A 24,334-nucleotide genomic window follows, 5' to 3' on the forward strand; every position below is an offset into this window, starting at 1 on the left:
GACCTCTTGGACGCCGCCTTCTTCTTGGTGCCGAAGCGCACCCACTGCACCTCGTTCCAGGACTCGCACTCCGGACACGTGGCTGTAGGAGAACATAAGCTGCCCCTACACGACGAACACAGAGGATAAGGGTACGAAAGGGTATAGAATGAACACAATGGGTCCACGTGGGGACCGCGTAAGACACAAAAGGGGGGTTGGGGACACAAAGGGTCGCACTGGGTAAGGAGAGAGCGTCGAGATGTTATCGCGACGCGACCAGAGAACTTACTGGAGATCGAGACCTGAGCAAGCATGCTCTCTGACCTGGGGTTAGCCTCAGAGCGTGTATCACTCCACCTGAGGTTACCCCTCATAGAAAACGGGACTAGGGTAAACTACACAAAACTCTGGTCAGTTGGGAGGAGATCCCAGATACTCCTAAGAAAGTAGTTCGAGGTAAGTACTCCGTGTTGGAACAACTCTTGTTTTAACTTCACAGAACCAAAAGGCTAAACTGGATAGTTTGGCCTCAGGAAAACAGGAATGAGGAAGTTTCTCATTAGTCTGTTTACTGTCAAATACTTCAGCCAAAACAGTTGCAGTTTCCTTTGTCAGTGAGTATCACAGCCATCTGGCTTAAGTAAAGGTAGAACTGTTCAAGTCTACACCAAAGAGTGCAGATCTGAGGGTAGCCCACTATTTATAATCATGGTCTATCGAAAATACTGCAAAGGCATGGAGTCAAGTTTAAACTATTTACAGATATGACACAATTTTACTTCTCCATAAATGATATAGATAACACTACTGAAACTAAAAACCAAATCCTTGATAGTGTTAGAGAATGGATGACATTTAAACAACTAAAATTAAATGAGAACAAAACTGAATTCATGGTGGTGGGCAAGAGAAACAGCGTGAGAAACTTAGGTGATATTCAAATGAACATAAATAATGACTCGGTGCCGTTATTTAGTAAAGTTCGAGATCTAGGTGTATTTCCTGACTGCAACCTATCTCTAAATGCCCAAATAAATAATGTAATAATAAATGCTGGTTATCATCTAAGAAATATTGCGTTTATAAAAAAGTACCTGGATGAAAATTCTGTAAAGAAACTTGTGATAAACTGTGTTATTACCAGGATTGACTATGGCAACTCTATCTATTACATTTTTACCAAAAGTGCAACTTAAGAAATTACAAAACATAATAAACGCAGGAGCAAGACTGATAAAAGGCGTCCCACCTAGAGAAAGGATCACTCCTATACTAATTGATTTACACTGGCTACCGATTAAAGCGAGGATTGAATTTAAAATACAGTATGTACAATAACCCACCAAGTTATTAGAACAGGGCGTCCAAAATACTCAAGAGACTGCTACATATTGTGCAGCCAACAAATTGTGTCGACACGAGAATAGTTACAGATGGCTTCAAACTGTTGGAACCTAGATATATGTCTACTTTAGGCTCTAGAGCCTTTAAATATGCGGCCCCGAAACTATATAATAAACTCCCACGAAACATTCAAATGATTGAAGACATAAAGGCTTTCAAGAGGAAACTGAAGACTTTCGTATTTCATGAGTCTTTTGATAGTGACGATTTAACAATAAATGAAGAATATGAGGCATGAAACGTTAATTACTCTGAACGAATAAGGTAAAACGACAGTGGAGGTCCTGTAGAGAGTGGGGTTCCCCTGCTGTATGGGACCGGAAAAGTAGCCATCAAAGTAAAGTAAAGTAAAGTAAGTAAGTAACTCAAAGGGTTTCTTTTGGTTTGGAGGAGGATGGCTTTTAACTTTGCTCATAATTTATCACAGACTTCAGGTAGCTCCATCATCTGTATCCTAATTGAGCGATATATTTGGAGGGCATTAAAGACAGACATCAAGAAATGGGTTTTCAAATGTCTCCCATATTAAAAATCAAAGATCACAAGACACAAAGGATCCAAGACAGGAGGATCATAGAAATACAGTGTCATCCCACGTGTTTACACTCCTGATGGAATGTAAATAAATTTGCATGATTACAAAACTGATAATGTATTCAAGGCACCAAGCTAAAACAAATGAGGATATGCAGTTTATAATATGCAAGTTATTTCTATGTTTCTGTCAATTTCCCCTCTCTTCTTAACCTTTCTAGTGCCAACAACTCTTAACAAGGCAATTCAAACCAAGTATTTATGATTTTCATATTACTAGCCAAGCTGCAACACTAGTAAAAAACAGAATGTGATGAACCCAAAAACCCACAAAAGGATAAACAGATGCAGCAAAATTGCGTCTTGAGGCAGCTCACTGGGGCTGAGGATGACTATTGACAAGGTGCAACTGCGGAGGAAACCCCCATAATGCAATATGAATTCAAATTAAGAGCTTGAATAGCAAGATAGTCTCCAAAATGGAAAGTGTTTTCAAAGTAAAGTTTAAAAATGAAATAAAGGAAAACAAATAAGAAAGTAACAAAAACATATAAGAAAACCATATAAAAGATTAAAACCAAAAATCAAATTCAATAAAACCAAACAAATCATGAAATGAGGAACTCATCACAAGTACTCTACTCAAATAAAAATGAAGTTCATATTATTCAGACAATCATTCCTTAATATGGTCACAGCTGGAACTAAAGTTATTGAGCATTGCATTGAGTTTCATAACTAATGTGCCAAAACTACTGAATTCTGAATGTCAAGTACAGTTGATGGGGTGGATGTTAATGTCTGAGAATGTGAACTCAAAGAGAAATGATAAAAATTATAAAAAAATGTTATAGAGCATGGGCAGTAAGTTAATCAAATAACAATGTGACTAGGTCAGAAAGCTTGAAAATCAATGGTCTGCTCAGTATTTTTGGATGATGTTTCTGTAAAATATAACCTAAAGTTAGAGTTGACGGCACAATGCAGGAGTATTGAGATAGAGTATAAAAATACAGTACAGTACTTATAATTTGGAACTTGCCTTTCACTCATGGCCATTTTCCAGAATCTAAGAGCACCAAGCATATCCCTCTTCTTGTCAACGAAAGTAGCTCCCAGAAGTTCTAAGGCATCTATTTTGTCCTTTTTTAATATCAAGTCTGTTCTAGAAATAAGATACTCTACAATGTGTGTATGCCCAGTTACACTGGCAGCTAGCAAAGGTGTCATTCCTGTAAAATGGTAAACAATGATATATAGCAATAGACATGCTTTTAATAAAGATCTAAATATTCTAAATACTTCCTAAATCAGTAAAAGCAATGGAGCTCTAAAATCAGCATATTAAATATCTGCATTCCAGTCCATAACACTTTGTTTTTATAATACAATTAGCAAGATATTTAACAATTATTATCCAATCTCATTACTTCTATAAGATCAGTATAAGGGTTGGGGACTCACCGTATGAATCCACATCCATTTTTGCATTATGATCCAGCAATAACTTCATGATTTCAAGAGATCCCGACTCGGCACAGTCGTGTAATGCTGTGTTCCCTTTAACACTCTTTCTATTAACATTAGCATTGATGTTTATGAGATATTTGGCAATTTCAAAGTGACCCTTGTAGCAAGCAATCATCAAGCAGGTGTGTCCATGGCGATTTGCGACTTCAATATCTGAAAATAAAAAGTTACAGTCAAGAAATCAATGCATCTATATGGAGATAGGGCTATATATAAGGCCAAGCACTCTGGGGGTAGGGAGGCCATTCTGAATTGTTACATTAGTGTGTTTCCAGTACATTTTCAATTTGTTTACCTTTCTTAAAAATTATCTTCATAAAGTATAAAATCTAAAGGAGATATTCCAAGTTTGTCACAGTAATTTAACACAAGCATATTATTTCTCTTTGGTATTATTAATTCAACAGAGCATTAATTTGATGAACTTAACCACCAGGTCATTGTACTTATATCTGCAAAATGTGAGCTCTCAATGGTTGACAAAAGAAACTATCCTTTACACATCCCCCACCCAAGGGATTTCTAGGGTAGGAGCCTCAACCCAAAGGAGTAGCCCCCATAATGGAGCTGCCACGACCTCAACCCTACCTTTTGCACCACAACAGCAACTCGCCAGTTTGCCAAATTCTTGTAATTTTTCCCTATCAATAAGTGTTAAAGTTTCGTCTTACAGTACAGCTGTTCTTATCTTAAATTACTTTAGTGCAAAGATTATTTAGTTGTGTTTTGTGCCCTTATCTGATATGAGATGTTATTTTCAACATGATAGTATATGGCCACCAGTTGTCTAGACACTAAATTTTATTAGCTATCTATTGTAATAAATCAAATTATAAGCTAGGTTATTTATCACTGTATTTTTTGTAGTAACTTCATATTTTACTCAACATAAGTAGCTGCATTTGTTTATTCAAAATTTATGGCAACATTCTGATTATGAAAATCTTACAATATCGGAAGGGGAAAATGGTTTTCTCTTCTAGTCCAATTAGTTGCATCTTTTGGAGTGAAGAAAGTTCCTTGGTGAATCCTCACTTTTTAATCTTTTCATTCTTTTCAATGTCAATTATTTACTAGCGAGTGAGGTTTTCATAAATTCAACAAACCCTCAACTATAATGCATGTTAACATACTTATCATATATTTTGTTTTTCATAACTTATGATTATCATATGGTTGGCATTTAAAACTAATGTCCATATGAGTAGCAAAAGTTCTCCTCATCCGGATATCACACTAAGCTCCTATAGCAACAGGCAAACCTATTTTGGAGCCCGATCGAGTTATACCGGTAAATATTGTTTCCTCTTTTCATTTTTTTTCAACCTTTTAATGAAAGTTTAGATAAATAACTACTCTTCTAGCAAAAAAAAAAAATTATTTATTGGGGAAGGGCTGGCGTTTCCTTAAATTGAAGCAGTTCAGAAATTGAATTTACTAACGATTTAACAGAGGTTAAGCCAAGAATGCTAATGTGAAGGTGCACAGTATAACTTGAGATCCTCAGCCCCAATTTTGCGACTGATATGAGATTCTCCCATTCTCAAATACCTGGCTTTACTGTACTTGTAGTTAGCCAAACATATGTAGTGATTTTCCTTCAACACTGTAACACAGATTTTAGTTTGTTTTTGTTAGGGCAATAACTAAAGTAGTCGCTGAAACTTTACCTTTGCAGCAAAGTTATGTCGACGCCTGTTCTCCTTCATCCTGTGTTTATATACTACTAGGGCTTGGGCTGAGTCTAACCCTCGTAAGTCTTATTATATTGCGGTAGTCTGCACCGTGACCAGGAGTTAACCCTTTTACCCCCGGGGTATTTGGAAATTTCCCACCCTTAACCCCCAGGGGGTTATTTTTTTCCAAGCACATTTTGCAGTATATTTTATTTAAATTGCTCTAACAGCCTTAATTTTTGTCATAGAGAGGTCAGGTTGGTCTCATTCTCTTGGAAAATGCCTGAATTTTCTCAAAAATTATCAAAAAATATGAAAAACTAATTTTTATAGCATTTTTTCGCAAGGACGTACCGGTATGTCCATGGGGGTAAAGGGATGGCTTTTGTGAAACGTACCAGTACGTCCTTTGGGGGTAAAAGGGTTAAGATTCATTAAGAAAAAAAACATTTATTCCTACACAGATACAAACTTCAGTCATTTACAGGGTTACTCCTAGGCCCGGTTCCTATATGACAAGACAACCAATAAAAAGGGTATGATTTGGATCTGGATACCCAAGCCAATGTTAGTCATTTACTGCCAGATTATCTCAATCGTGTATTAGAGGCCTAAGCCTATAAATGGGAAAGTTTTAGTATTAGGTTATACATTGATACAAAACCAGCCTTTGAAAGAGAAGCAATAAAGTATGAACACCATGGGAAGTTCATAGAAATTAAGTAGATACAAGTAACAATTACATTGCTTAAATATACATTTACTACCAGTAGTTTTATGGAATAATTTTATAATTAAATGCCTGCACATACTGTATAGTATACAGTAAATCCTCACTTGATAACGTCAAACTGATTATAAATCTCACCTGACTTGTGCTCTACAAGATATTTAACTATGTCGAAGTGTCCATCAAAACAGGCTGCTCTGAGGGGGGTGGAGTTGGTCTTCGTTGTGGCATTGACGTTAGCGCCTTTCGAAAGAAGATAGGCAACAACGTCTAAGTGACCAGCTGCGGCAGCGCACCATAGAGGAGGAGCCCCATCTATGGTCTCGCCGTCAAAAACAACTGTAAAAGAAATAAAGATTGATTGCAAATGCAAACCTGGAAATTTCATAGATCTTAAAATATGCATTACCCATCTTTCACCAATTACAGTAGTACACAAATGCATTTATTTCATCAAGGAATATCACATAAAAACGTTAGGTTCAAGGAAAATAAAAATTGTCATAGAATGCTGGCAAATATGTACTGTACATAAAAATAAAAAAAAACTAATTTTATAGGCTCAGGATTCAAAGATGAAAATGGACTTCAATATCACAATGATAACAAATTGAAAGCAGTTCATCCAGCAAACATAATTAAAGAATAAATTTATCAGTCTTCTGATGCTGGAGGTAGTTGTGGATCTTTTTGTTTGCTATGGTGGTACTTTTCTATTTTGTTGAGACTTCTAGGGAAGTATATGGTCTTTTGGTATATCCTTAAATAGAAAAGGACTTAAAAGAATCCAATGGTCAACTAAAAACATAATAAATACACATTTCCTAAATGTTACATTTAAGTTATCTCCATTCCTGTATTAATTATTGATAAAAAAAGAATTCATGATAATTGGCTTCTTAGAAGCATGCAATTTAATATGTTTTAAAACCTTTAATAACATATTTGTATAAATAACCTAAGCAGCTTAATTCTACAGCTGAAAAGATCTCTAACATTCAACAGATTCATTCTTGGTGAATAGGTGAATGCCATTGTTGTTTTGTCAGTAATTTATATGCTGTGACACTTTAAAATTTGGCTATAAAACAGAAACTTTAAATTTTAGCTATAAAAATGTTAACAGACAAGGTAATTTTGACATACTCATTCATAAAATTTCTGGACAAATACAAATTTTTCAAGTAATTTTTATTTTTTCTAACTATATAAACCTGAGTTCTTTAATAGGAGTATCTTTTTAGCATTGCTAACACCCGACTGCTAAAATTCAAAATGATGTGTCAGTAGTTACTGGCAAGTGGGGGTGGGGGAGCCCATCTCACCAGCACACCTAATAATCATTTTGACCTTAAATCTAGATTGGGGGCAGGAAGTGCAACTTACAGGGCTTGGGTTGTTACAGTTGGGAAAAATACAAAATTACATTTAAAATTGGTGATCTGTCCTACATAAATACAAACCCTCATCCTTTAAAGAAGACATTTCTATGAGGGAGGAAGTCCCTATAACCAACTGGCTGGTTTACATAGACATAAAAGATGAATCGTTAGGTTAGGTCACAAACATGGACTGTTATACAGTCAAAGAAGAACCTATATCTGAGTGGAGGATATGTTGTCTAAACATATGGTCATATAAGAACATGGGTACATACTGTACATTCATGCATCCCCGCCTCATTTGGGAGGATGAGGGGGAGACTTCTAAAATTTATTGCTAAGAAAGGTTGCTCAATCATGTAGCTCACCTATATCCATCATTCAGAGCAGCTAAATAGCCCAGTGAATGCTGCAATCCCAGGAAGGGAAGAAAGTAGAGATAAAAGGCCAGACTATCTTCCCTCTCATTCTAGACTTATCAATGCTATCTTACACGAGATACTTCTTGTGCCGTAGAAGAGCTACATTTGCTACACGATCTGTTGAGCCCTTACCACCGGTTCGAGGATAAAGGCATCCAGGAACCTCTGGGTACTCCCGTTCATAAATTACAGTACTGCTTTTGCAAAATGTTTCTGACAGGTTCTTCCTGAGAGCTGGGGTAGGTATTCTTGCTTCGTGTGATTGAATTGGGGGTAGGGATCCTCAACAAAACCAGAAATAGAGTTTATTAATCTCTTTCCTTTTTCATTCCGTACAGAAGGAAGAGTTTTTGTCCTCCCTCGGAACAGGAGGCCAAGTCATTCTGGTCCCTGCTAGTAAGGAAGAGATGAAGAATGATTGAAGTTGTGGCCAGCTGGATTCTAGGTCCTGGCCTTTCAAAGGTAACAGAAATCTTATACTCATCAGATTCCCCAGTAACACAGGAAAAGATACAGTACAGTATACCATTTTCCTACTCACTTAGTCGGGGTTACCCTGAGCTCAAAATGATTCCTTCAAGAGGCCTGAGGTTTTCTGAAATGCTTGATGCAATTTTAGGGTAGATTGCCTTGGATTCCTGTTGTCACCCTATCTGAAGATAAGGGGATTGCAGGTTACTAACCATTAAGCTTCAGAAACTATACAAGCGATTGCTGGGACGGCAGCTGTGTGGAACTAGCCTTCTTGTCAACAAAGGAGGTTTTGGAAGTCGTCGTCCTTGCAGAAGCAGAAGGCAGTGTCGGAACAATTGCTTTAACTCTGTTGCTACATTTTCAAGGGAGCCTCCCCTGGCTGTCAATGCTAAAGTATTCCCAGATATTCCAACTTCTCTGAAAGTCCTGAACAACTATCTCTGGTATATTTTAATTTGCAGATTGAGATATGAGGAGGGAAGTACTGTATGTCTCAATGCTGAAGTGATTCTTCTGTAGAAGAGTAGAAAGAGGCAATCACCGAGACACAGTGGTAAACAAATGCCGATTGAGTGTTCAAAAGAGACTAGAGTGAACACTTGGGAAGTGGTAGTCAACCAAAGCACAGTGCTTTGAATTGGTAGCAACTTTTCCCAAAGACGCAGATGAGGAGAAAGCCTCCTGTAGGTGAGAAAAAATGGATTCGAGGTTATGTCATTCTTATGATGAACAGTGCATGGCAAGCCACACCCATCCTGTATAGTGTTTGGAGAAACAAGCAGAGAGACCAATAACAGGTCTCCAGTTCCCTGTTGATTATTCCGTTTGTAAGATTAGACTGTAAGACACTAGCCCTCATGCCACCTCCATTCCTGCCAGAAGGGGGCTAGTTATGGTAGATCATGGGCAAAATCAGCAAACAGGTCTAGAACCTTGTTGATGTAATGCTCAACATCCCAACATACTCCTACAAGCTGCAGAAAGTCATTGAATCCTAAGATCCTTTCTGCACTACCTTCCCATATCGTTTTACCTAGAAGGCCAGGTTGCGAGTGAAAGGACGGAACACTGTCGGAGCCTTTCCAGGGTAGGAAGAGCCTGGAGTAGTAGATTGGACCTCTAGGTCATATGAGTCTGGGGATCCTAGAATAGTTACCCTTTATGAGCCTGGTCCCTTAACATTAACTGATTGATGCAAGAGGAGACTTGTTTGTGTCTTCTTCCAGTATTACCACCTTATGTCTGCTGCCTACATGAGAACTGGGCTGCAGTCCTCATAATTAATACATTCCAAAGGGACATACGCTCTCTACACTCCTGTCACCAACCCCAGTTGCAAACAAACAGCCCAAGGGGCAGCTTAATGGGGTGTCAAAAAGGCTTTATTTTGGTTTTTGATGTGTACTTCCTCCTCCTTGAGCTTGACAAACTTTGGGTTGTAGTGGAGCATATGACTCTGACCACCCTGCAATCTGACCTCAATGTAGGTTAGAGGCTGGCCATGGAAGTAGCTTCCATGGCTGCAGACTGAAGTGTCGACTTCATGTCCTCGTGCTGGAGTCTCCATCAGGGCCCGTACTGCCTGCATGGACTTGGCTGGTTTGATTGATTGGATGGGTATCTGCAAATATGCCAGGAATTAGAATCCTATCAATCGATATAGTGTAGGGAATTCAATTACTCCAAGGAAGTCCGAAGTACCATATTTAGTTGCTACTTTTTAAAGGTAGTCATCTGATGCTTTCTTCAAATGCATAAAATAACTTGGTTAGAGAAGATCCTTGCCAGCAACCACGCACGCACGCACACAATGTGGCATCTCTAGTGCTTGAGCAAGTGCCGAGATCAGAAGTCACTTGTTCCAACCTTTCAAGTCTGACCTAGATGGAAGATCTCGTCATCTGGGAAAATTCAGATATGGATCGGTCTCTAAGTGTGGGAAGATCTAGGTGAAGGAGCAGAATCGGGGAGTAGGTAGATTTCTTACGAAGTGTTGCTGAAGCATCTCTGGATCATCTCGTGGAAGGACATATATGGGCCAGCATCCTGACCGGTAGCGCTTGGGCTCGAGACCAACTTCATACTGATAGCAGGAGCATGAGCCCCCGAAAATCCTTGTAAGGAATTAGGACTTTGTACAGAGCTGCTCCTCCCGCAATACCATTGAGAGGAATCAGTTGAAGGCAAGAAAGAAACTGTCACATCAATCGTACAGTGCTTAAGTGATTGATTCTTCCTCCTCTCTGGTGGTAGGAGTGCTGGGAACGAACAACTAATATTAATAGGTGAACTAGTTCCCTAGTGTTGAAGGTTACAATCACTTGAGGCATGAGTGTAAGTTCTGATCATGGTTCCAGATCATGTGGTTACTGATTGCATGATTCCCAATCATAGTAACCAAGTGCTAGGTTCCCGATCACAGTAAACGATCATAAGTTTCCCAATCGCAGTAAACCATCATAAGTTTCCCAATTGCGTTAAACAATCATAAGTTTCCCAATCGTCGTAAACGATCATAAGTTTCCCAATCGTCGTAAACGATCATAAGTTTCCCAATCGTCGTAAACGATCATAAGTTTCCCAATCGTCGAAACCGATCATAAGTTTTCAGCAGATCCCATAGGAAACTCCAATGTTGGAGAACAAACGTGAGGCAATCTGTTTAGCAGGGCACAAAGAAAACTCGAAGCTCGTGAAGGTAAGATCTCCTAGCCCATACAAGCAATGAGAACGGTCATAGGTTCTTCTTCCCCTGTATTGTGCAATGGAAGAGCTGGAATGAAGCAGATGCCAAAAGTTCTGTGATCCAAAAGGCAGTGAAAAATATACATGAAGTGTCCAATCAGAGCATCAAGCAAGTGAGATGAATACCTGAACCTCAAACCAAAACATATTTCGGGGTAGTAAGCATTTCCGATACATTACCTTCCACCTTGCGTATAAGGCAAGAACGTACAAAAGTGTCCATCTTACTCAGGCTGGTACGTACCACTTCTCTTGGTACATGCCATCATCACATGCTCAGTTAAAGATCATCAGAGGCACACAGCTACGTTAATTGGCCCTTTTTGTGAGGGCACTGCATTTGATACAAGACATTCTACAGTTGCAATACAGTGTGTACCAGTGTCTATTCTCAATGGGATGAATCTCAGTACGTATCTTTTCCCTCTCTTTCTCTCAAATCCAAGAGAGTGATCTTCCACGAAGGGGAGAGAAGGAGGAGACCCTATTCCTAACAGCACTGCCAGTTCTTGTGAGAAATGACCACAGGTAGATGATGTGTGAACACCTGTACCAAATACTGATACACATTTTCAGGGAAGGGAAATTCCTGAAACGTATTCTCTCGCCTCACAAAACGCGTTGGTGAATGTAGAATTATCTAGTTTCTAGCTTCACTAAAAGGCACGCTGCTGTAAAAGGTCATGCACAAACATGTGAGGGCTCACTCCTGTAGGAGCACATGTAAGCACAGGAGAATGCTCCACACATAGGGGAAATGAAGGAAATCATCTTCTAATTTTCCTCTTGTAATTATGCTCACACAGGAGAAAGCTCATAGGCGTGCATGCCCGCGAGCAAATTAGGTGACAGTTAAGTGCACACTCCTGTAAAAGTGAGTGCGCAAGCAAACAAGAAACAGCGCACTCGTATAGGAGCAAATCATAAATGAAGCTACTCACAGGTCTGGTAATTGCTTGGACCTCGTATACACTGACTCCCCTGGCGTTATAACTAGTAAGGTTGGTTCTCCAGCCGGGACTTCTGATCATGCCTTGATTTCATTATTAATGAAGACTGAGCAGCCTGTCCCTGATATATCATATTCTTGTAAAATTTATATGAAATCCCAAGCAGACTGGAATGGGATTTTGCATGATCTTTTGTGCTTGAATTGGTCACAATTATATAATAGTGTAGATCCTGTTGTCCCTTTGAATGAGAATCTAGTCAACATAATTGATAGGCGTATCCCTTCTCGTGTGCTAAGGTACCGAATGAAGGACAAACCGTGGTTCAATGATGATTGTAGACGTGCTTATTTGGAGAAGCAGGAGGCCTATCACCTTTGGAAGGGTAACAGATCAGATTTGACCTGGAACAACTATACTCAGCTTCGAGCTTTTGCTCAGAGTGTTTATGCCTCAACTGAAAAGGAGTACAATTTAATCATAAAAGAAACCCTCTCTGGTACAACTCAGGAACATAAATGGTGGTCTACCCTTAAATCTGCACTCTTTGGTGTAGATGCAACAGTTCCTCCTTTACTTAAACCAGATGGCTCAGTCACTCACTGTCCAAAGGAAAAGGCAACCCTTTTGGCTGATGTTTTTGACAGTAAACAGAGTAATGAAAAACTTGAACTTCCTCATTCCTGTTTTCCTGAGGCTAAACTAACTAGTTTAGCTTTTCGATCTCGTGAGATTAAAGCTCTGTTGATGGACCTTGATGCTTATGGAGGTGTAGACCCTAATGGTATTTTTCCTTTGTTTTTTATAAAGACAGCAGATTTCTTAGCTCCAAAGTTATCTGTTATTTTACGCAAGTTAGCAAGAAGAGGAGCTTTTAGCACTTGTTGGAGAATTGGTAATGTTACTCCTCTATGTAAATGTGTTTGTGGTAGCTCAAGTCCCACTGATTACCGCCCAATTTCCATAACTCCCATATTATCTAAAGTTTTTGAACGTCTTAATAGGTTTGCTGAAGGTAATCATCTATTCCCTAGTTTGCAATTTGGTTTTCGGAAAGGCCTTGGAGCATGTGATGCCCTTCTTACAATCTCCAATGCAGTACAGAAATCCCTTGATTGTGGTCGGGAAGTTCGTATGATTGGCCTTGATTTTAGTGCTGCCTTTGACCGTGTTAATCATGAGGCCCTTGTTTTCAAACTGAAACAGTTGGGAGTGGGTGGGTCGTTTCTTAGCATTATTATTGATTTTTTAAGAAGTAGATCTCAAAGAGTTGTTGTTGATGGGCACCATAGTGAGTATAGGAATGTGATATCCGGTGTTCCACAGGGTAGTGTTCTTGGCCCATTACTTTTCATACTATATACACATGACATGTGGTTTGGCCTAGAAAATAAGCTTGTTGCATATGCAGATGATGCTACTCTCTTTGCATCAATTCCATCCCCTGAATGTAGATCTGGGGTTGGTGAATCCCTTAATAGAGATTTAGCCAAAATTAGTGCATGGTGCAAATTATGGGGTATGAAGTTGAATCCTAACAAAACTCAAAGTATGATTGTAAGTAGGTCAAGGACGGTGGCTCCTCAACATCCGGATCTCAGTATTGATAATGTTTCTTTAAATTTGTATGACTCTTTCAAAATTTTAGGCGTGATTCTTGACAGCAAATTTACTTTTGAGAAACATATAAGGTCTGTGTCTTCTTCAATTGCACAAAAAATTGGCTTATTGAGAAAGTCTTTTAAGATATTTGGTGATCAATCTATTCTGAAGAAGTGTTTTAATTCTTTTATTCTACCTTGTTTTGAGTATTGTTCTCCTGTCTGGTCTTCAGCTGCTGATTCTCATCTTAATTTGTTGGACAGAAACTTACGGTCTATTAAATTTCTTATTCCTGATCTAGATATTAATCTCTGGCACCGTCGATCAATTAGTTCATTATGCATGTTGCATAAGATTTTTCATAACTCTGACCATCCTTTACATTCAGATCTCCCTGGACAATTCTATCCTGTTCGTAATACTAGGCAGGCAGTTAATTCTAATAGCCAGGCCTTCTCCATCATGAGGCTCAATACTACGCAGTACTCTAGAAGTTTTATTCCAGCTGTTACCAAGTTGTGGAATGATCTTCCTAATCGGGTTGTTGAGTCAGTAGAACTTCAAAAGTTCAAAGTTGGAGCAAATGCTTTTTTGTTGACCAGACGGACATGAGTCTTTTTATAGATTATACATGACATTTTTGTTGTTGACGTTGTTAATAGTTTATATATGATATATCTCTTTTGACATTACTTTTTTTTAGAATGATTTATTGTTAATTTGTTCTCTTCAGTTATTTATTTCCTTATTTCCTTTCCTCACTGGGCTATTTTTCCCTATTGGAGCCCCTGGGCTTATAGCATCTTGCTTTTCCAATTAGGGTTGTAGCTTGGATAGTAATAATAATAATAATAATAATAATAATACACTCGCGAGCACTGAAGTGAGAGAACGAAAAAATGAATGAGTTCTAGAACTGGAGCGCTCATAGGCACATATGCACATAGTTGCATGCTAGTACAGTTAAGAGTCATGCGAACACAACTATCGATCAGTCTTTAGAAATTCTCTTTCCAAAAAGGGTAAAAAGGCAGAGCCTTTCCATCCCAGCTGGCAGTGTGAGATGAGGCGAAGGAGCAATCTCAGGTGTCCTCTGCATTGTCATCTTATTCTTCATCTCCCGTGAAGGGAGTCATGGATATTTCTGGGGCAGCACTGTCTCTCAAGGAAAGTAGCCACTGATCCTTTACATTGCATATAATCGACCCTTTGAGCAAAGAAGAATTGTTTGGTAATCTGTGTTATCACATGTATGAGGACACTCCCACAGGAAGAGAAACCGCAGGAAACGTGTATGCAACTCCTATCAATGTGTCTTCTGGGACTTCACCCATAAAGGGAAAAAGAATGGCAAACCCCTTTCCTCCCGACCACCAGTGTGTGAAGAGATGGAGGCAAACTCTTAGTTCTTCCAGTGTGGCTTAAAGGTCAATAGTGACAATACTCCAAAGAAAGAGATCCTAAGAATTCTATTAAGAGATCAACAACATCAGGAGATACGTTTATCACCTTTCTGGCCATGTGAAGATGCTGACGAGAAGAAAAAGGGTGGAGCAATTCCCTTCAACTCGGCAGCAGCAAACACTCCTTCCCACTCCTGAAGGAATAAACAGCAACAGAAATGCTGTCACACAGGAGCAAGAAATTGTATACAGTATTGAAAAATTACAAGACAACTGCCAGTCAGCTACAGTAATCAGGAAAATTGCAAAACCTACTTTCTTTGTTAATACAGTATCCTTCGCACACAATAACTGCCAAGAATTATCTAAAAGAAAAAACAAAAGCTTAAAAGAGCAAGTTGATGGCACCGGCAGTACATACATACTCTCCAGCCGTAACTACCGACATCATCATCATCTCCTCCTACGCCTATTGACTCTATAAATTTTAACAGCAGAGTTCCACCTATGCGAAAGACATATTCCTATTAAAAACAAAGGTTTGTATTTATGTAGGAACAATTGACAATTAAATCTTGCATGCAAGGACAAATGCATGCTACCAATAGAACAAATTCGTAGATAATTTGTATTTTTCCTAACCATACAAACCTTAGCTATTTAATATGGGTATTACTTTCGGCGTAGCTGAAATGACGAGCCATTAGAATTTTAATGAGGGTTTACTGCCCCCTCGCTAGTTAGCGAGGGGGTAGGGAGGGGTAGCTAGCTACCCCTACCCCCCTCACACACCTGTGACTAGCTCACTTTGCTGAGAGGTAGGACTTCCCGGGGGACAGGGCTGGCGGGCAAGTTTGATTAAATAGCTAAGGTTTGTATGGTTAGGAAAAATACAAATTATCTACGAATTTGTCATTTGTTCCGTAACCGAAATACAAACCACGCTATTTAATATGGGTGACTTAACCCTTAGGTAGGGTGGTAAGTCCCAGCCGTTACTGGCTTTTGGCTTTTGCCCGGGGACTCAGTATCTGAGTGTGTCAGTGCTCAAGATAAGGAGTCGCTGCACCTCGCAAGTGCCTTGCTCTGCAAGGACCACGGCCTACGTAAGCTTGTGTGTGAAGGAATGAAGTGTGATTCGTTCTAGGAAGTTGACCTGAAGTCCTTTAGATGGAATTCTAGGATAGGACATTCCCAATACCACCTCGTAAGGGTATGGGGACGTGACTGTATTATCTTAATACTAGGAAAACAAGGAAACATGGTTTACCTGCAGTGGTTTGTGGTCAGCTGTGCAGAGAACCCAGGATGCTGCTTTCACCAAGAGAGGGGAGGATGAAGAAAAGAATAAGGGCCAGGCATACCTTTTCATTCATGCAGACTAAAACTGGGTAACAATGCCCTCAACCATCTCCTACTTGTCCAATAAGGAGCCTGAGGTTTAAACCAGCTGTTGTACAGCCACCACAGGGCCGATAGAGAACTTATCGAGCCTCCTGTGGGTCACGTCTTGCAGGTAGTGGGCTGTGAAGGTCGTCTGACGCTTCCAAACCCCTGCTTGTAAAACCTGCGTCACTGAGTAGTTTCTCTTGAAGGCCAGGGACGTAGCAATGCCCCTGACATCGTGTGCTCTGGGGCGACGTGATGGAGGAGGGTCAGGTGGGGCGACGTGACGGAGGAGGGTCAGGATTCAGGGAATGATGGATAACCCTGCGAATCCATGCTGAGTTAGTGTTTTTAGTGACCCTCCTCTTCGTCCTTCCGGTGCTAACAAACAATGCCTGCACCCGCGGACGAACTGCAGCTGTTCTCTTAAGATAGAGCCTCAGACTCCTTACTGGGCACAGTAGGAGATGGTCTGGGTCATGTTACAGAATACAGACTCGAAATCCGGAAAGAATCGAACCGAGGGTCCAGCACTCCTGGATTTTGAGTCTTAGCTACAAACTCAGGGACGAATCTGAACGTTACCTTCCCCCATCCCCTTGAATGGGCAATGTCATACGAGAGACCATGAAGTTCGCCAACTCGTTTGGCCGAGGCCAAAGCAAGTAGGAACACCGTCTTCCAAGTCAGGTGGCGATCAGAAGCCTGGCATAATGGTTCGAAGGGAGGTCTCTTAAGAGACCCGAGATCGATTGATTGATTGATTGATTTAAAGTTTTCAGGCATAAGAGACCCGAGAACCGAGAACTCGAACCACGTTCCATGGAGGCGGTCTCACTTCCGACTGAGGGCAGGTAAGTTCATAACTTCGTATGAGTAGAGAAAGTTCCAGCGAAGAAGAAATGTCCATTCCTTTGAGCCTGAAGGCAAGACTTAAGGCTGAGCAATAGCCTTTCAATGCCGAGACTGAAAGGCGCATTTCCTCCCGCAAATACACAAGAAACTCCGCTATTGCTGGAATAGTGACATCGAGTGGAGAGATACCCCTTCCACGACACCAACCACAGAAAACTCTCCACTTCGCCTGGTAGACCCCTGCGGATGACTTTCGCAGGTGTCCAGACATCCTGACAGCAACTCGGTGCGAAAAGCCTCTCTCTGTGAGGAGATGCTGGATAGTCTCCAGGCGTGAAGCCACAGCGAAGCTACGGCTTTGTGAAAGATGTTGGCGTGTGGTTGTTTGAGTAGCTCGTGTCGTGGAGGAAGTTCTCTCGGGAGTTCCGTCAGGAGCTGCAGAAGGTCCGGAAACCACTCTGCGTGATGCCATAGCGGAGCTATTAATGTCATAGACAGGTTGAACGATATTCTGGTTTTGTTGAGCACCCTCCTCATCAGACAGAACGGGGGAAAGGCATACACGTCGATGTTGTCCCACCGTTGTTGGAAGGCATCTTGCCAGAGTGCCTTGGGGTCCGGGATTGGGGAGCAGTACAGCGGAAGCTTGAAATTCAAGGCTGTCGTGAAAAGATCCACCGTCAGGGAACCCCACAAAGTCAGGACTTTGTTGGCTACTAGATGATCCAAAGACATGCGCGGACTGCGAAGGCGAAGAACCGAAGAGGCGCCTCCTAACTCCTTTATGGGGAGAAGGAAGGCCTCTACGGCGAAGAGGAAGACGAGCCTTACGTCTGATACGTCCTTTCAATGCCGAGACTGAAAGGCGCATTTCCTCCCGCAAATACACAAGAAACTCCGCTATTGCTGGAATAGTGACATCGAGTGGAGAGATACCCCTTCCACGACACCAACCACAGAAAACTCTCCACTTCGCCTGGTAGACCCCTGCGGATGACTTTCGCAGGTGTCTAGACATCCTGACAGCAACTCGGTGCGAAAAGCCTCTCTCTGTGAGGAGATGCTGGATAGTCTCCAGGCGTGAAGCCACAGCGAAGCTACGGCTTTGTGAAAGATGTTGGCGTGTGGTTGTTTGAGTAGCTCGTGTCGTGGAGGAAGTTCTCTCGGGAGTTCCGTCAGGAGCTGCAGAAGGTCCGGAAACCACTCTGCGTGATGCCATAGCGGAGCTATTAATGTCATAGACAGGTTGAACGATATTCTGGTTTTGTTGAGCACCCTCCTCATCAGACAGAACGGGGGAAAGGCATACACGTCGATGTTGTCCCACCGTTGTTGGAAGGCATCTTGCCAGAGTGCCTTGGGGTCCGGGATTGGGGAGCAGTACAGCGGAAGCTTGAAATTCAAGGCTGTCGTGAAAAGATCCACCGTCAGGGAACCCCACAAAGTCAGGACTTTGTTGGCTACTAGATGATCCAAAGACATGCGCGGACTGCGAAGGCGAAGAACCGAAGAGGCGCCTCCTAACTCCTTTATGGGGAGAAGGAAGGCCTCTACGGCGAAGAGGAAGACGAGCCTTACGTCTGATACGTCCTTTCAATGCCGAGACTGAAAGGCGCATTTCCTCCCGCAAATACACAAGAAACTCCGCTATTGCTGGAATAGTGACATCGAGTGGAGAGATACCCCTTCCACGACACCAACCACAGAAAACTCTCCACTTCGCCTGGTAGACCCCTGCGGATGACTTTCGCAGGTGTCTAGACATCCTGACAGCAACTCGGTGCGAAAAGCCTCTCTCTGTGAGGAGATGCTGGATAGTCTCCAGGCGTGAAGCCACAGCGAAGCTACGGCTTTGTGAAAGATGTTGGCGTGTGGTTGTTTGAGTAGCCCGTGTCGTGGAGGAAGTTCTCTCGGGAGTTCCGTCAGGAGCTGCAGAAGGTCCGGAAACCACTCTGCGTGATGCCATAGCGGAGCTATTAATGTCATAGACAGGTTGAACGATATTCTGGTTTTGTTGAGCACCCTCCTCATCAGACAGAACGGGGGAAAGGCATACACGTCGATGTTGTCCCACCGTTGTTGGAAGGCATCTTGCCAGAGTGCCTTGGGGTCCGGGATTGGGGAGCAGTACAGCGGAAGCTTGAAATTCAAGGCTGTCGTGAAAAGATCCACCGTCAGGGAACCCCACAAAGTCAGGACTTTGTTGGCTACTAGATGATCCAAAGACATGCGCGGACTGCGAAGGCGAAGAACCGAAGAGGCGCCTCCTAACTCCTTTATGGGGAGAAGGAAGGCCTCTACGGCGAAGAGGAAGACGAGCCTTACGTCTGATACGTCCTCTGGGGGCAGCAAGCAGACCATCATCAGTCCTCTGAAGAGGAGTCTCTGTTAGTGAACTCCCCCGAGGGGGAGAATCACCTGCAGGAGAGACCGTTGGACTTAGCTCCTCCCTCAAAGGATGTTCGGAGGGGGGAACTAAGCCTTCAGCAACATCAGCACCCAAGGCAGAGGTTTGACCTAACTCGTCGGAAGCCTCTGCCACAACAACGTCGACAATAGACAGAGGGTCAACCTTTGCTATCGCCGGCGACTGTTTGACAGTAGCCCCCAACCTGATTATGTCAAACAGGGCTTCCTTGGAGAGCGAACCCTGAAGCCCCAAGGAAGCCCAAAGCTGCAATAAATCATCATTAGACACATTAGCAGAAATAACCTCGCCCGGGGGAGGAGGAGGAGCCGCCTCGCTATGGGAGGCAACGCCCTTCCCCGCACCCCGAAATTGGCGAACACAGTAGCCCCCAACCTGATTATGTCAAACAGGGCTTCCTTGGAGAGCGAACCCTGAAGCCCCAAGGAAGCCCAAAGCTGCAATAAATCATCATTAGACACATTAGCAGAAATAACCTCGCCCGGGGGAGGAGGAGGAGCCGCCTCGCTATGGGAGGCAACGCCCTTCCCCGCACCCCGAAATTGGCGAACACAAGTACGGCCTACGCTACCACTCGACGGTCTCTCGGAAGAGACCGATCGAGTGGGCGCTTTGGAGGAGGTTTGGGCTACGGAAGAAGAGTCCTTGGGATTTTCTCTCCAAGGAAACCCTTGAAGGAGAAATATCCCATTTAGACTTTTTCTGGCGCCGTGAAAACCTCTCCCACTGGGAGGTAGACCACTCCCTACACTCACCGTACACTTTATTTCTTTCACACCGTTGGCCCCTGCAATAAGGACATAAGGTGTGAGGGTCAGTGTCCACCGCCGACATAAACGTCCCGCAAGGGCGGTCAGGTAAGCCGGGACACTACCGCATGGTAGAGGCCAACTTCCAAACACATTGAAAAGAGAAAGCAAAAAACAAAGATCAAAGGCTGTCATAAGCGAGGGTGGGTGCAGACACGTCTGATCGTCACCCGAGCCAAAAGCAAAGTGAGCTAGTCACAGGTGTGTGAGAGGGGGAGGGGTAGCTAGCTACCCCCCTCGCTATTCTAATGGCTCGTCATTTCAGCTACGCCGAAAGTAATACCCATATTAAATAGCTAAGGTTTGTATTTCGGTTACGGAACAAATTAAGCTTACACACGTGGTGACATAAAACTAAGTCACAATGTCACTAATCATTAAATCTTACCCATCTCAGGTTTTCTTTACTTTCTCTAAACTTGTTCATAACTTTTCAAGGCATTAATAATACAGTATACAGCTAGAAATCCTTTGAAAGGGACATACCTGAGCCTACTTGCTCTATGTCTGCATCACAGCGTTCAACCAGGTACTCTACGCAGTTCTTGTGTCCGTGCTTGGCTGCCATTACCAACGGCGTAGCTCCGTTTGTTTTGGCACTCACAACACGGGCCACTTCACTGCGGCTACGATGGTCCAAAAGCATCTGAAATCAAACGGGATATTTAATCAATCAAATGTTAATAACATTAAATGTCATCATCAGAAACAATACAATAACAAATCCACAAACTCACATATTGTATGCTTATACTGTACACTACAGTCTTTAGCAGCTCAGACAATGCAGTTTCCTATTCAGGGCTAATACCTGTCTCAGACAAGTTGGTTTATGTTAACCTCTTTAAAACAAGCAAGTTTCTATTCCCCCTCATGGGGAGGATTTTTTTTTTTTTAAGATTGAAAAAAGGGGGGCATTGATTCCCATCACAAAATTGTCACACTAAACTTTTGCACAGAGTTTCCTTTGAATTTCATAGAAGTCCCTTAAGGAGAATTTTATACAAACCCTTTAGTTCCATAGGATTTATTATTTACATCCAAAAGAGAATTAATCTATCATTTTCACATGAAGAAGGCAGGAGGCTTAGAACTCCTACATGCACAATTCTCATAACTTGTCTGGTGTAACGCCAACTTTTAGCATTGCACGTTTTTGTAGGATCATGTGCTAGTAAGGGTGTTCCATCTAGCAATGGCATTTTTCCATTCCAATACACCTCCAAAACAAGGAATTTTTAAATTAAACCAGTTCTTAGAGATGTACTATAATTAAAAATAAATAAAACAGAGACAAGTTCTATTTACAGGCTAGATCAGGCATTCTTCTTACAATCAAAAGGAAGCAATTCAGGAATCTCCATTTTGTAAATTTATGGAATGGAATTTTGGGTTGTATATTATAGAAATAAAAAGTTAATTAAAAAAAATATTTCCATAATTTACCTAAGCTTCACAGACGTCTCTGCTAAGAGGTTTTCTACGCTGAAATAACACTGTTGTTTTATAGCCCATCGACTTGATCTTCTCATAGACTTTCTTGTGATACCATCAGTTAAATTAAATACACAGTATAAAATGCATATATACTCATCTTTCCAGCAACCCCATGACCACTTTCCTTTCCTTAACTCTTCTGATACCCTTGCCAATACCTTCACTTTTTATGGTATCTAGTGTTAACGTGGAGTAAAATAAGTGTTTTTCTTCCCCAACTGTCATAAAGAGGATTTTTATGTTGAAATCAACTATTCCCATAGTAACATTCAAATTACAAGCTATTAATGTGGAAGCATCAGCTTCATAACTTATTAAAAATTAAAAGATTTTCATCTCTACACCAACCCTCCCTTTCCATACAGTATAGCCAAAATATTGTGCACATGTCAAATACAGATTGTAGAGAAGCAAGAACGTTTGACTTGGGCAAGAACACTGCTAATAACCTGAATATCAATTCAACTTATATTCAGTTTCTGTCTCATTATAAAGACTGCTTCTGCTCATATCCTTAGCATGAAGTCAGACACTACAGAGTTTAATAGGGATAGATATTTATCCTTAGAATTTATACCCAATAAATGTGCTAAGGGAGAACTATATAAATAACAAGGCAAGTTCTTGGTCTTAAATCATCTTTAACAAGCTTGGACTTCATCACTCAATTTCTTTGCAACCTGATCTATTCTGTGGCTCGTATGTCAGACCTCTAAAACACTTCATTGTCACAATTAATTTCTATTGTACGAAGTTATATGAAGGAGATTTTCCAATACTGGAAGGTATGAAAATATCTTCGATGGTATCTGAAAGTCAAGAAGACTAAAATTATTTGGTTAAGAACTAAATTATGCATTGAACTACAGTTTACCTTTAAAGGACGATACTGAAAAAAATTGCCAGCGCTAATGGAGGAACAAACCTAGTAACAAGAGGACAAGAGACAGATATTAATTTTAGGAAGCAACAATCTCCATCCAAAATGGAGTGGGAGGAAATCCAAAGATTGAGGAATTTGAAGTCTACGTATAAACAGAAACCTATATATTATCTGCCTGGAGCATCAATAAAGGGCACTAATACAATAACAGACCAAAATCTTTGTGAAGACTTCAGAAAACTGAAAGAGACTTGATTCTAATAGTCATGCCTTCTCCATCATAAGACTCAATACAACACAGTATTCTAGTAGTTTTATTCCAGCTGTGACAAAGTTGTGGAATGATAGTTGAATCGGTGGAATTTCAAAAGTTCAAACTTGCAGCGAATGTTTTTAAGTTGAACAGGCTGACTTGAGTTTCTTTTTACAGTATATATATATATATATATATATATATATATATATATATATATATATATATATATATATATATATATATATATATATATATATATATATATATGTAAATATCACCCACGAAATGCATTTAATACCGAATTCTATCTTGGGAAATACATATCCACTTGGAATTCATTTTATGGTAACAGCTTCTGGCCGGGTGGTGATTGGAACCACCACCTGTACGGCTAGAAACTATGCTTGGCAGGGACCCTACCGAATCAGCTATCAAGAGAGACTAAAAGTTTAAGACAAGTCCCCCTACATATTCCTGTCGAATTCAGGATTCTGTTCATAGACTTGAAATAGACCCATCTCCACCATGATAGCTGAATCGTGAGTTTGCAACACGTGGTTATTTTAATGAACATATATCACAAGCACACGTGATTTTAATTAATGTAAATATCACCCACATTAATTAAAATCACGTGTGCTTGTGATATATGTTCATTAAAATAACCACGTGTTGCAAACTCACGATTCAGCTATCATGGTGGAGATGGGTCTATTTCAAGTCTATGAACAGAATCCTGAATTCGACAGGAATATGCAGGGGGACTTGTCATAAACTTTTAGTCTCTCTTGATAGCTGAGTCGGTAGGGTCCCTGCCAAGCATAGTTTCTAGCCGTACAGGTGGTGGTTCGAATCACCACCCGGCCAGAAGCTGTTACCATAAAATGAATTCCAAGTGGATATGTATTTCCCAAGATAGAATTCGGTATTAAATGCATTTCGTGGGTGATATTTACATTAATTAAAATCACGTGTGCTTGTGATATATATATATATATATATATATATATATATATATATATATATATATATATATATATATGTATATATATATATATATATGAAAGATCTATTTCTGAAAGATCTATTTCAATGTTGTTATTGTTCTTAAAATGTTATATTTCAATTGTTCATTACAGCTCTCGTAATTTATGTATTTCCTTATTTCCTTTATAGGGCTGAGTTTCCCTGTTGGAACCCTTGAACTTATAGCATCTTGCTTTTCCAACTAGGGTTGTAGCTTAGCTAATAATAATAATAATAATAATAATAATAATAATAATAATAATAATAATAATAATAATAAACCGGATGTCATATACTGTAGTAAGTGTAGCATATTGCAGTTGCTCAATCACCACTTGTAGTGCTGTGTGGTTTTCCCGT

The 24,334-nt window shown here is 40.8% G+C and overlaps 2 protein-coding genes across 3 annotated transcripts in view; one reads left to right on the forward strand and one right to left on the reverse strand.

The window, feature by feature from the left end:
• The window catches only part of LOC137650070 (uncharacterized), a 640,515-nt gene that overhangs the window by 250,840 nt on the left and 365,341 nt on the right, over positions 1 to 24,334 (forward strand). The gene's annotated exons all lie outside the window — the stretch shown is intronic.
• LOC137650061 (protein fem-1 homolog C-like) overlaps positions 1 to 24,334 on the reverse strand; it is a 169,598-nt gene that overhangs the window by 10,365 nt on the left and 134,899 nt on the right. For both annotated transcript variants that reach the window (XM_068383118.1, XM_068383109.1), the window contains 4 exons: positions 20,799 to 20,958; positions 5,995 to 6,195; positions 3,385 to 3,603; positions 2,963 to 3,152 (listed from right to left, as the gene is read on the reverse strand). In XM_068383118.1, the coding sequence (XP_068239219.1) occupies positions 2,963 to 3,152; positions 3,385 to 3,603; positions 5,995 to 6,195; positions 20,799 to 20,958 (770 nt within the window). The remainder of the gene's footprint in view (positions 1 to 2,962; positions 3,153 to 3,384; positions 3,604 to 5,994; positions 6,196 to 20,798; positions 20,959 to 24,334) is intronic.

The sequence above is a fragment of the Palaemon carinicauda genome, chromosome 1 (genome assembly GCF_036898095.1).
Source record: "Palaemon carinicauda isolate YSFRI2023 chromosome 1, ASM3689809v2, whole genome shotgun sequence".
NCBI lineage: Eukaryota > Metazoa > Arthropoda > Malacostraca > Decapoda > Palaemonidae > Palaemon > Palaemon carinicauda.